The following is a 12,275-nucleotide window of genomic DNA, read 5'->3' as shown; positions in this document are numbered from 1 at the left end:
CCTCTTGGCGGCGGGTCCCGGCGGCATTTTGGCGGCGTTTCAGTGGGGGCGGCGGCCGGTCTCCCGACCGGCTGCCGCCGCCGCCATTGCAAAAAAAAAAGTAAAGTAAAAAAAACAAAACACCCGTGATAGGCTACGTAACGATTTATGTAGCCTATCACGGCTAGATTTTCAAAGTCAGCCGTGATAGGCTACGTAAATCACCACGTAGCCTATCACGGGTGACTTTGAAAAAAAAAAGCGCGTACGCAAATGGCGGTGCCCATGGGGCGCCGCCATTTGCGTTCCTTATTTTGGCACATCTAGTCTACGTAAAGATTTACATAGACTACGGCGAAAATAAGGGAACGCTATTTGCGTTGCCCTTATTTTTGCCGTAGTCTACGTAAATCTTTATGTAGACTAGACGTGCCAAAATAAGGAACGCAAATGGCGGTCCCCATGGGAGCCGCCATTTGCGTACATGCTTTTTTTTTTCAAAGTCACCCGTGATAGGCTACGTGGCGATTTACATAGCCTATCACGGCTGACTTTGGAAATCAAGCCGTAATAGGCTAGATTTCCAAATCGTTACGTAGCCTATCACGGGTGTGTGTGTGTGTGTGTATGTGTTTTTTTACCTTTTTTTCGCGGCCGGGTAGACGGGGCGCTCCTACCCAGCCTGAATTTCGCCGGCGAGGGATGGGGCGCCTCCCCCCCAGCCTGAATTTCGGCCGGGCGAGGTGGGGCGCCTCCCCCCCCTCGCCTGAACTTCGGGGGGAGAACCGAAGCGCCTCCCCCTCACCGTAAAGCAAGCTTCGAGAACAGGTAAGGGACTTTCGTCCATCCCTACCCTGACACTTGATGACTTGGGGGGAAATTTTAGTAAAGTAATTCCAAAAAGCTCTGATAACTGCATTATATGGAAACCATAGAATACCTTAAATTTAATTATTTTGCTAAATCCTCTATAAAATAGAATTTGCAGTCTTGGTACAGCCTGCATTCTAGGAAAGTAACTCTTGTAGTGAAGGCTGCCATGAACCTCTCCTCCTTGCTCTCCACATGTTCTGTTTCTATGTTTGGCTTTTCAAATAAATTTAGAGCTTAAACTCTTTCTAAATACGTTCTCTATTTTCTTTCATATAGCTCAAACCAGCTTTGCCCAACCTGGCATCCCCAGATGTGCTGGACTCAAACTCCCATAATTCCCAGCCAGCATGGGAATTATGAGAGTTGTAGTCCAACACATTTGGAGAGTGCCAGGTTGAGAAATGGTGACTTATTTCCAAGTAGACATGCATAAGCTTGCTCTGTAAGCATAATGTGTATTTGCATAACAGTTTAAATATCTGAATGTACAAGAATTCAGTTTAACCTGGTTTACCTAAGCACAGTGGTCAAATTTCATGGTTTATTGCAAGTTATGGTACGTAATGGAGTTGCATCTTGTTTTGCATTAACCATTAGTCCTTTCTGAGCACAACGTTTGGGAAAGGTGCTGCCACCAGTGTTAAACAGGTGCATAACTCTTGCCATCAACATCAGGCATGATGAATAATACCATTCCCATTCTGTGGTAACATATTATAATTTCAAGGTTAATAGCTCATAAATTGTTTCACATTTAATATTCAGAACAACCCCTTATATTGACAGTGAATAAATACATTGTCCCCAAAGGACAAAGAGTTCAGTACCTGAAGTGCCTCCATTAATTTTATTACCTGTGTACTACGCATAGCAAATTGTGTTAAAATAGTTTTAATTGTTCAGCACCTTATAAGCACAGTCTTCTGAACTGCTACGTAATGTGAAGTATACCTTGTCAAATGTATTCATCATTAGCTATAGCTTCAATGCAGAACAATATGTTTTAGCTCTTGACTTACAAGGATATTTGGAATGGCAATCATGGCACCAGATTTCATTCTCATTATGTGCTGTATCATTACAAATTCATTTTGCATTTATTTTGATGCCTTCCAACATAATCAGTTCAGTGAGCATTTATTTCAATACAGCAAGCACTTTGTTCTAAATCTGTCATAACAACCAACCATTCACTTAAACCTCTACAATCTGCTACACTGATTTCAGTATAGAAGAAATTTTGTATACTCTGTATAGTGACATGGACTTCTTCAATGAGACAACATCCAAATTGCTGCTGTATTTATGCTAGTTTTGATATAGGTATTTTATGTCTTATTTGTATTTAATTGGTTTTTATACTATTTATTGTAAGCTTTGCAGAGAACTTTACGACATGGGGCAGCATACAAATGTTGTTAATAAATAAATACTTTCCAAACAGCAGGACAATTTGGGGAAGAGTTATAGATGAGTGGTAGAGCACATGCTTTGCATGCAGAAAGTCCCAGGATTAGTTCCTGGTATCTCCAGTTAGAAGGGTCAGGTAGCAGATGAACGAACTCTACCTGAGACCCCAAAAGTTTGAATAGATAATATTGGGCTAGATCAGGAGTGGACAACCTTTTGGGGTTCAGAGGCCACATTAACTCCTGTGGAACACATCTGGAGAGTGGGGGGCTGCACAGGTATGGGGCTGGTGGTGAGTCGGGCCTCCATGGAAGGGCCCAGGACACACATTCATAACACACATTCCTCTCTCTCTCTCTCTCTCTCTCTCTCTCTCTCTCACACACACACACACACATACACACACACACATGACTTTTCCCTGCCCCCCCCCCAGTGATTATTATCAGAAACACTGGATGAGAGAGGCTTTAATTTCACCTCTCCAGCCCCAGTGATCCTTATCAAGATTGCCATTTCCCCGTTGCTATTAGCAGCAAGGAAACAGCTACATTAATTAGTATCACACAGGCACTGGGCCAGGGGGAAGTGGCTCTGACCCAATCAAGATTTCCAGGGGAAGAACCAGATTAATGCCTCCCCCCCCCACACCCGGATCCCAAACAAGCTCACTGTTTAACTGCTGCTATTAGCAGTGAGAGAACAGTGATCTTGACTGGGGTTGCTGGGGGAGCTTCACTTTAGCCTAGGCCTCCAGTGATCCAAATAATGATGGCTAACAGCAGCAGAGAATCAGCTGTCATCGTCTGTTTCATGCTGCATTGCAGGTGGTTAATCAGATGGGCATCTGGAGAAGTGTAGTCTTGCAGGATACACACAGTGTGGCCAAGGGCTGCATGGAAGCCATGTGCCACTTGCTGCCCATCTGTGGGCTAGATAAATAGAATAAAGCAACCACCAAGCATTTATTTTCTCTTAATAATTTCAGAACACTCAGGTAAAAAATGAAGGCAACAAATTGTGCTCAGCACCATCACATATGATCCATTTGATTAGCTGATGGTCTCAGTCACTTAAAAATGGCTTTAATCCTGTGCTTAGTTCAGCGGCTCAAATCACAATGGTGTCAATAGGATTTAATTATCACTATTGTTCACTGGATTTCCACCTGTACTGCAGAAACTGAAAACATCTTTTCCAAAATACAACTAATTATGGGTGCAATCCTATGCATGTTGAGATGGAAAAATGTCCTACAACTCCCACAAGAACGTAAGAAGAGCCATGCTGGATCAGACCAAGGGGCCATCTAGTCCAGCATTCTGTTCACACAGTGGCCAACCAGCTGTTGACCAGAGACTCACAAGCAGGGCATGAGGACAACAGCACCCTCCCACCCATGTTCACCAGCAACTGGTGTACATAGGCTCACTGCCTCTGGTATTGGAGGTAGCACATAGCCATCAAGACTCTTAGCCATTGATAGCCTTTTCCTCCAGGAATGTGTCCAGCCCCCTTTTAAAGCCATCCAAATTGTAGGGGTGAACGAAAGTCACTTACCTTTTCTCGCAGCTTTTTCGCGGTGGGGGGGAGCGCTTCACTGCTCCCCCCGCGAAGTTCAGGCCGGGGGGGAGGCTTCTCGCCTCGCCCGGCCGAAATTCAGGCCGGGGGGGGAGGCTTCCCGCCTCGCCCGGCCGCGAACACGAAAGTAAAAAAAAAAAAAAAAAAGTCCCCTGATAGGCTACGTGACGATTCACGTAGCCTATCACGGCTAGATCTGGAAAGTCAGCCGTGATAGGCTACGTGAATCGTCACGTAGCCTATCATGGGTGACTTTAAAAAAAAAAAAAAGCGCGTACGCGAATGGCGGCCCCCATAGGGAGCCGCCATTCGCGTTCCTTATTTAGTTGCTGTAGTCTACGTCAATGTTTACGTAGACTACGGCGAAAATAAGGGCAACGCAAATAGCGTTGCCCTTATTTTCGCCGTAGTCTACGTAAACATTGACGTAGACTACAGCAACCAAATAAGGAACGGGAATGGCGGCTCCCTATGGGGGCCGCCATTATCCGTACACACTTTTTTTTTTTTTTTTAAGTCACCCGTGATAGGCTACGTGACGATTCACGTAGCCTATCACGGCTGACTTTGCAAATCTTGCCGTGATAGGCTACGTGAATCGTCACGTAGCCTATCAGGGGACTTTTTTTTTTTTCTTTCATTGCAATGGTGGGGGCGGCAGCCGGTCAAAAGACCGGCTGCCGCTCCCGCCCCGCTCGAACACCGGACGAACCGCCAGCCGGACCCGCCGCCGGGAGGGACATTCAGGGAAGGTAAGTCCCGTCCCGGGGGGGGATGGGGGGCGGGGGGGGCGGAGGATTTCTCCCCGAAACTTGTTCGTGGGGCCGAACACGTTGGCGCTCGGCCCCCCGAAGTTTCGGGGAGAAATTCTCCGCCATCCCTGCCAAATTGGTGGCCATCATTATATCCCGTGATAGCAAATTTCATAGTTTAACTATGTGCTCTGTGAAGTAGAATTTCCTTTTATCTGTCCTGAATCTCCCACCAATCAGGATGATCCTGGCTTCTATTTTGAGAGGGGGAGAAAAATGTCTCCCTATCCACATTCTCCACACCATGCATAATTTTGTAGACTTCTATCATGTCTCCCCTTACCCTCCTTTTTTCCAACTAAACAGTCCCAAGTGTTGTAACCTTCTTTCCCAGGAGAGAGATGCTCCAGCACCATGATCATTTTAGTTCCCTTTTCTGCACTTTTTCCAGCTCTACAATATCTTTTTTTAGGTGTGGTGACCAGAATACTGTGAACACAGTATTCCAAGTGTGGTCGCACCATAGATTTGTATAGGGGCAGTATGATATTGGCATTTTTATTCTCAATTCCTTTTCTAATGATGCCTAACCTGGAGTTTGGCTTTTCTACAGCGGCTGCACACTGGGTTGACATCTTCATTGAGCTGTCCACCACAACCCCAAGAACTCTTCCCTGGTCAGTCACCACTAGCTAAGATCCCATCAGGCTATACTTGCAGTGGGGATTTTTTGCCTCAATGTGCATCTCTTTACCCTTGCTTACATTGAAATGCATGTGCCATTTAGATGCCCATTCTCCCAGTTTGGAGAGATAAGCTGGCTGGGAAATGCTAGGAGTTTTAGGACTTTTCCCTGTCTAAAGATGCAGAGGATTGTGCCCCATATCTATATTCTTCACGTTCTGTTAAATACTATGAATGGCAGTATAATGAGATTATATATGATCCATCAGCATTCTTAAAATTGTCCAGACAGGCAGTGGCATTTAGGATGCAAGCGTATACATACTTACTTGGGAGTAAACCCACTAAACTCAATGGGACTTACTTCTGCATAGATATGTATAGGAATGCACTGTTAGGATGAAATCGCATACACACTTAAATTGAAGAAAATCCCAATGAATTTAATGGGACTTACTTCTGAGTAGACACATATAGGATGACACTGGTAATATTTATTTAGTACTTAAAAACAGTCTAGTTGCTTTGCAGAGGTAAAAGATAAAACGACATCCCTGCTTACAATCAAAGAGACGTGTGTGACACACAAAGATATGGGCCAGGAAATGCCCTACCCGGCGCCAGCTTGTCTGGCTGAAAGGGGGGGAGCCATTGCAGGCGGGTGGGGTGATAAGACGTATGGGCCTCTGATTGGTGCACCCCAGTCGCACCACCATTCGGGGAGGAGCAGACCGAGTTGTCTTAAACTCGATCCCCTCCTTATCTCAGCACTTTGGCGCGATGCAGCTAAAGACACGACGAGGGACTTTGGCCTGCTGGAGATAGGGGTGCACGAAAGTCACTTACCTGGTCTCGCAGCTTGCTTCGCGGTGGGGGGGAGGCGCTTTGCTGCTCCCCCCAAAGTTCAGGCCGGGGGGGAGAGGCTTCCCTCCTCGCCCGGCTGAAATTCAGGCTGGGGGGGAGGCTTCCTGCCTCGCTCAGCCGAAATTCAGGCCAGGGAGAAGCGCCCCGTCTCCCCGGCCGCGAACTTCAAAAGAAAAACAAAACAAAACAAAACACCCCTGTGATAGGCTACGTAACGATTAACGTAGCCTATCACAGCTAGATCTGCAAAGTCAGCCATGATAGGCTACGTTAATCGTCACGTAGCCTATCACGGGTGACTTTGGAAAAAAAAAAAGCGCGTACGCAAATGGCGGGCCCCATAGGGAGCCGCCATTCGCGTTCCTTATTTGGTCCCTGTAGTCTACGTAAAGATTTACGTAGACTACGGCAAAAATAAGGGCAATGCTATTTGCGTAGTATAGGCTACGTGACGATTAACGTAGCCTATCACGGCTGACTTTGCAAATCTAGCCGTGATAGGCTACGTTAATCGTTACGTAGCCTATCACAGGGGGGTTTTTTTTTTTTTTACTTTGCTTGTAATGGCAGTGGCGGCAGCCAGTCGAAAGACCGGCTGCCGCCCCCGCCCCTGACGAAGACCTGCCAAACCGCCGCCGGGACCCGCCGCCGGGAGGGACATTCGTGAAAGGTAAGTCCCATCCCGGGAGTGGGGCGGGGGGCGGGGGGGGTGGAGAATTTCTCCCCGAACAACCTTCGGAGGACCGAATGCGTTGGCGCTCGGCCCTCCGAAGTTTCAGGGAGAAATTCTCCCCCATCCCTAGCTGGAGAACGGCTTCGTCCTTGTTCCAGCCGCCTGGACCTAGCGTGCTTCTGCGCGCCAAAATCTTCGCTTTACAGCTGGCCATCAGGAGAGCCAACTTTGCTGCCTCTGGGGCTCCGGAGTTATTGGTGATATCGTTTGCCTCCCTCCCCCCTTTGCCGGCTCCTTTTCCCGCCCGCCCGTCCGTCCATTCGGTCCCCTAGTGTACTCGCTCTCCTGCCTGCTCGCCCGACCACTCGCTCAACCCACCCGCCCGCTTGCTCGCCCGCCTGCCCTGCTCGCTCGCCTCGCCCGCCCGCTCACCCGCTTGCCTGACCGGCCCACCGGCCGCCGGGCCGGCTCACGGCCCGCCTGCCGGCCGGCCCGTCTACCTGACCGTCGGCCTTGCTGGCCTCTTCCTCCTCACCTTGCTGGCCTCCCTTAGGTGTTGCTCCTGGCGTGGGGCGTCGGCGGGCAGGTGAGCGCGGCGCCGTTGTTTGCCGGCAGCAGCGCTCCAAGTGGAGGTCTGATTGCCCCCCCCACTCGTCAGCCGAGTCTGCCTGTTGGGAGGGGTGCATGGCTGCTGTGTCGAGTCGGGGCGTGTATATCACAGCCCCGATTGGTCGCCTCCCAGGGGCTTGGGACGTCTCCCCCCCAAAAAATCACGATTATTAAATATCTAATTAATATAATTAATTATATTAATTAATTAATTAATTAATATAACAGCGTATATATTAATATACACCGTAACAGCGGCGGCTGCCTGTTTGGCGCCTCCCGAGACAGGGTGCCCTCGGCTGAGGGTGCCCGCGCTCAAACGCAGTTCCATCACCTTTGGCCCCTGGCTGCGCCTCTTGAAAATCTGATTTTCTATCTAATCGGTAGTGCAGTGCTCCCATCTTCATCCCCAGGCCTCTCTGTCGTGTCTGGAACTCGTACCCGCAGATCTTAAGACTGTGGGGTGGCTGCCTATTGTCTGGGGTGCCCTGCGGCTTTCTTAACTCTTTGATAGCTAGCTTAATTCACCTCCTGCATCATGCCTCCTAAGAAGGGCCAAGGTGGTAAGAAAGGGAAGGGGAGGGCCCCTCCTCCCCTCCCCAAAAGACCGCTGCCTAGGCCCGATTCTGACTCTGATGAGGACGCAGACCCGGTACTGGCATCAATTCTTTCTCGTTTGGAAGCTGCTGAGCGTTCCTCGGGGATCCCGCCTCCTCCCCGGGCCAGGCACAAAAAATCCTCAGTGGTCCAGCACAAGCGAACGCGACAGCAGACCCAACGCTCGTTGCTCCTTTCTATTTCAGATCGCCTGGATGCTATTGAGGCATCCACCTCCTCTTCATCGGCTCTTCCAGAAGGCTCACCGCCTTCAGCGGAGCTCCTCCCTTCTGCTGCCTCATCTTCCCTGGGCGCACAAGCAACAACCTCGGTTTTTCCAGCTGGGGATCAGAGCGTGCCCACGATTGGTATAGGTGAGACCGCTTTGGCACCTCAATTCACCTGGCCGGGTATGGGGCAAATCAACCCCTTGGGTTGGGTGCCGTGGGTTACCTTTCAAGGCAGCCCAGTCCCCCCTCATTCACTTCCTTCAGTTATTTCAGGCCCCGCAGCTAGTACTCCTCAGCCCGTTGCCTCGGCCTCAACTCCTAGTTCAGCTGCTTCATCAGCCAGCCCTCCCAGTTCTTTGGGGCCTGGCGCTTCATTCCCCTTACTACTACCAGCAAGAGACGCCACTGCGCCTGCCCCGCCATTAGTCCAGCCTCATCCGCTTAACGTCGCCTCTGCCAGTGTTTGGCAGGGGCCCGCCGGTTTGGTTAGTGACCCACTAGCTTCCCTACCTCCTTCCCTGCTAGCCCCACAGTAGTCCTCGATTGACCTATGTGCCAACCTGAGTCGTGGATCTATGCCCACTTGTGCTACGTCCTCACCTATTGGTTTTCACTTAACCATTGCTACTAGAGAAAAGATACTGCGGGGTGAATTTATCGATGTCTTTGCCCTACTCTTTCGTGAGCCCGAACCCAGCGACAAAGATAAGACCCGTGACCGAGATCCTGAGCGGAGCAAAGCTCGCAAGGTGCCTCGCATCTGGGCGAACTGGTTGCCAGGCTTTTTAATTTACACTGGCATCCTCCAGCAGAGGTTCCCTGAGAGGGCTTGGGTTCTCACCAAGTACCTCGGCATAATATTCAGGGCTTACTCCGATTATGAGGGGAGAGCATGGCTGGCTTACGACGAGGCCTTCCGAAGGAGGGCCACTATTGACCCCTCCATGCGCTGGGATCTGAAGGACCAGGACCTTTGGCTCCAATTCATGACCCCTTCTAGGCCAGGCTTCGGCGACAGGTCCGACAGTGGCCATATCCTGGCCAAGCTGTCGCCCGCAATAGCCACCAAGACTATTGCGGGTCCAGGGGTTCAACACCGCTGGCTGTTCTGGGAGTTCAACTCCAAAGGTTCCTGCTCCCATAACACATGCCGCTTCTGGCACGAGTGCTTCCTTTGTGGCGGTCAACACTCCTGCCCCTCTTGCCTGAGAGCCAGAGGTTGGAGAGGTCCCCCAAAGGATGGCCGGGGTGGCAGAAAACAGGGCGGTGGGCATCCTCCCCCTCCCAAAGGGCCCCAGCCCAATTAAGATTGTTCCACTCCTTCAACTTCTAGGTCGTTACCCAAATCGGCGGGCAGAGATCTACTTGGAACGCGGCTTTACATTGGGTTTCAGGATCCCCTTTATGGGCCTGCGCAGGCCGTATTTGTCCGGTAACCACCGGTCTGTTCTTAGCATGCGGCGCCTGGTGCAAGATAAGATTAACAAAGAAGTTCAGTCAGGTCGGGTCATCGGCCCCTTTTCCTCGCCTCCGCTACCCAACCTGAGGATATCCCCTTTGGGAATTATACCCAAGAAATCGCCCGGTGAATTCAAGTTAATTCATGACCTCTCTTTCCCCAAGGGCCAGTCGGTTAATGATGAAATTCCAGATTACCTATGTTCTGTGCATTATACATCCTTTGATGCTGCGGTAGCCATGATAAGAGCTCTGGGCAGCGGGGCATTGATGGGCAAGTGTGATATCAAATCCGCTTTTCGCATTTTGCCTATCAATCCTCTGGATTTTGATTTGCTGGGATTTTCCTTCCAGAACAAAATTTACATCGACCGCGCCCTCCCTATGGGATGTTCCATCTCTTGCGCCATGTTTGAAACATTTAGTACCTTTCTGGAATGGGCCATACGGGACAAGACGGGCTGCGGCGATGTGGTCCATTATTTGGATGACTTCCTGTTTGCTGGACCCGGTGATGGCAGTCAATGCTCTGACCTGATTAGGGCATTCATATCCCTTTCCTCAGACTTGGGTGTCCCTTTGGCACACGAGAAGACAGAGGGCCCTGCTGTTACTTTGACGTTCTTGGGGATCGAGCTTGATACCCGCGCACAGTGTTCTCGTCTCCCTCACGATAAATTGATGATACTTAAAAATAAGCTCCAGTCCATCTTGCACCTTCGTAAAGTCTCCCTTAGAGAACTACAGGAAGTCGTTGGCCATCTGAACTTCGCTTGTAGGGTGGTTGCCCCCGGCCGCGCATTCCTGCGACAGCTCTGCTGGGCAATGAGTGGTATACAACTCCCGCATCATCGCACCAGAGTCACCTCTGCTATGCGCATGGACCTGCGGGTATGGCTTAAATTCCTGAGGGACTTTAATGGCATCTCCTTTTGGAGACATGAATTACTTCTGCGAGCCGACATGCAGATCCATTCGGACGTGGCTGGCACCTTTGGTTTTGGGCTAATTTGGCGAGACCGGTGGTGCCTGGGCCAGTGGCCAGAGACTGGGCTGCCGGCGGTATCTGTCGGGACCTCACCTTTCTGGAATTCTTCCCTATTTACGTGGATGTACATATTTGGGCAGACTTGATGGCCAACTCTGTCGCCCTTTTTTGGTGCGACAACTTGGCTGTAGTGCAAGTCATTAATACATTATCCTCTACAAAACAAAGGGTCATGGAGTTAGTTAGGGCATTTACCCTCCAATGCCTATGCCACAACATATGGTTCCGCGCCCGCCGTGTGCCGGGTCTGGGGAACCCTGTAGCCGATGCTTTGTCATGAAACCAGATCAACAGGTTCCGTGCGTTGGCTCCGTGGGCCCGTCCGCTGCCAGACCCCATACCAGACGAACTGTGGGAGATTGGCGCTCTCAAGTCGAACACGCAATCCTGAATTCTATAGCCCCCAGCACTAGAGCTGCCTACAAGAGAGCAGGTAGAGAGTTTGGCGCCTTCACGTGCGGGCTTCAGTTGCAGGATGTGTGGCCCTTACCTGTGGACCACTTGTTACAATTTTGCGTACATCTGCATAACAAGGGACTATCTGCTAGGACCATTTCGGGGAAGCTCGCCTCATTGGCCTTCTGGGCCAAGGTGCGAGGGGTAGAGGACTCCACCTCAGATTTCTGAATTAGGAGAGCTGTGCAAGGCTGGGCATGGATGTTTCCTGCCCCGCCAGACTCCAGGCACCGTTTGTCACCAGTTATTCTCACAGGTAGGGATAGACGAAAGTCACTTACCTGTCCTCGAAGCTTTTCGCGGTGGGGGGGAGGCGCTTCGCTGCACCTCCCGCGAAGTTCAGGCCGGAGGGGGAGGCTTCCTGCCTCGCCCGGCCGAAATTCAGGCCGGGGGGGAGGCGCCTCACCTCTCCCGGCCGCGAACTAAAAAGTTTTTTTTTTAAAAAAAAAAACGCCCCCGTGATAGGCTACGTGACGATTAATGTAGCCTATCACGGCTAGATCTGCAAAGTCAGCCGTGATAGGCTACATTAATCGTCACGTAGCCTATCACGGGTGACTTAAAAAAAAAAAAGTGTGTACGCAAATGGCAGCCCCCATAGGGAGCCGCCATTCACGTTCCTTATTTGGTCGCTGTAGTCTACGTAAAGATTTACGTAGACTACGGCGAAAATAAGGGCAACGCAAATAGCGTCGAAAGACCGGCTGCCGCTCCTGCCCCGGACGAACACCCGCTGAACCACCGGCCGGACCTGCCGCTGGGAGGGACATTCGGGAAAGGTAAGTCCCGTCCCGGGGGGGGTGCGGGGGGCAGGGGGGGTGCGGAGAATTTCTCCCCGAAACTTGTTCGGGGGGCCGAACACGTTGGCGCTTGGCCCCCCGAAGTTTCGGGGAGAAATTCTCCGCCAACCCTACTCACAGGGCTTCAGGCATTGTGGCCCTCCCTTTGCTCTTCTCCATATGAAGCCTCCCTCTTTCATGCTGCAGCTTTAACAGCCTTTTTTGGGGCCCTCAGGATTTCAGAACTGGTCTGGGCCTCCAAATCCGACACCACAGGGAGGG

At 50.7% G+C, this 12,275-nt stretch overlaps 2 protein-coding genes across 2 annotated transcripts in view; one reads left to right on the top strand and one right to left on the bottom strand.

Annotated features, from left to right (window-relative positions):
• The window catches only part of DMD (dystrophin), a 1,907,270-nt gene that overhangs the window by 1,140,465 nt on the left and 754,530 nt on the right, over positions 1-12,275 (bottom strand). The window lies entirely within an intron of this gene.
• Positions 9,657-11,648, top strand: LOC146350001 (uncharacterized). The gene has a single exon (XM_084843969.1). It carries the CDS (start codon positions 9,657-9,659, stop codon positions 10,842-10,844), a length of 1,188 nt encoding a protein of 395 aa, XP_084700095.1. The 3' UTR covers positions 10,845-11,648.

This window comes from Heloderma suspectum, chromosome 3 (assembly GCF_057233095.1).
Source record: "Heloderma suspectum isolate Gila_16-S chromosome 3, 16-S_ref, whole genome shotgun sequence".
Classification (NCBI taxonomy): Eukaryota; Metazoa; Chordata; class Lepidosauria; order Squamata; family Helodermatidae; genus Heloderma; species Heloderma suspectum.
Note: the sequence above shows the minus strand (reverse complement) of the source record. Positions and strands in the feature narration are given on the sequence as shown.

Bases quoted from the DNA above. Each gene is read 5' to 3' on its own strand.
- LOC146350001 (XM_084843969.1), top strand. From the start codon at position 9,657: ATGGGCCTGCGCAGGCCGTATTTGTCCGGTAACCACCGGTCTGTTCTT.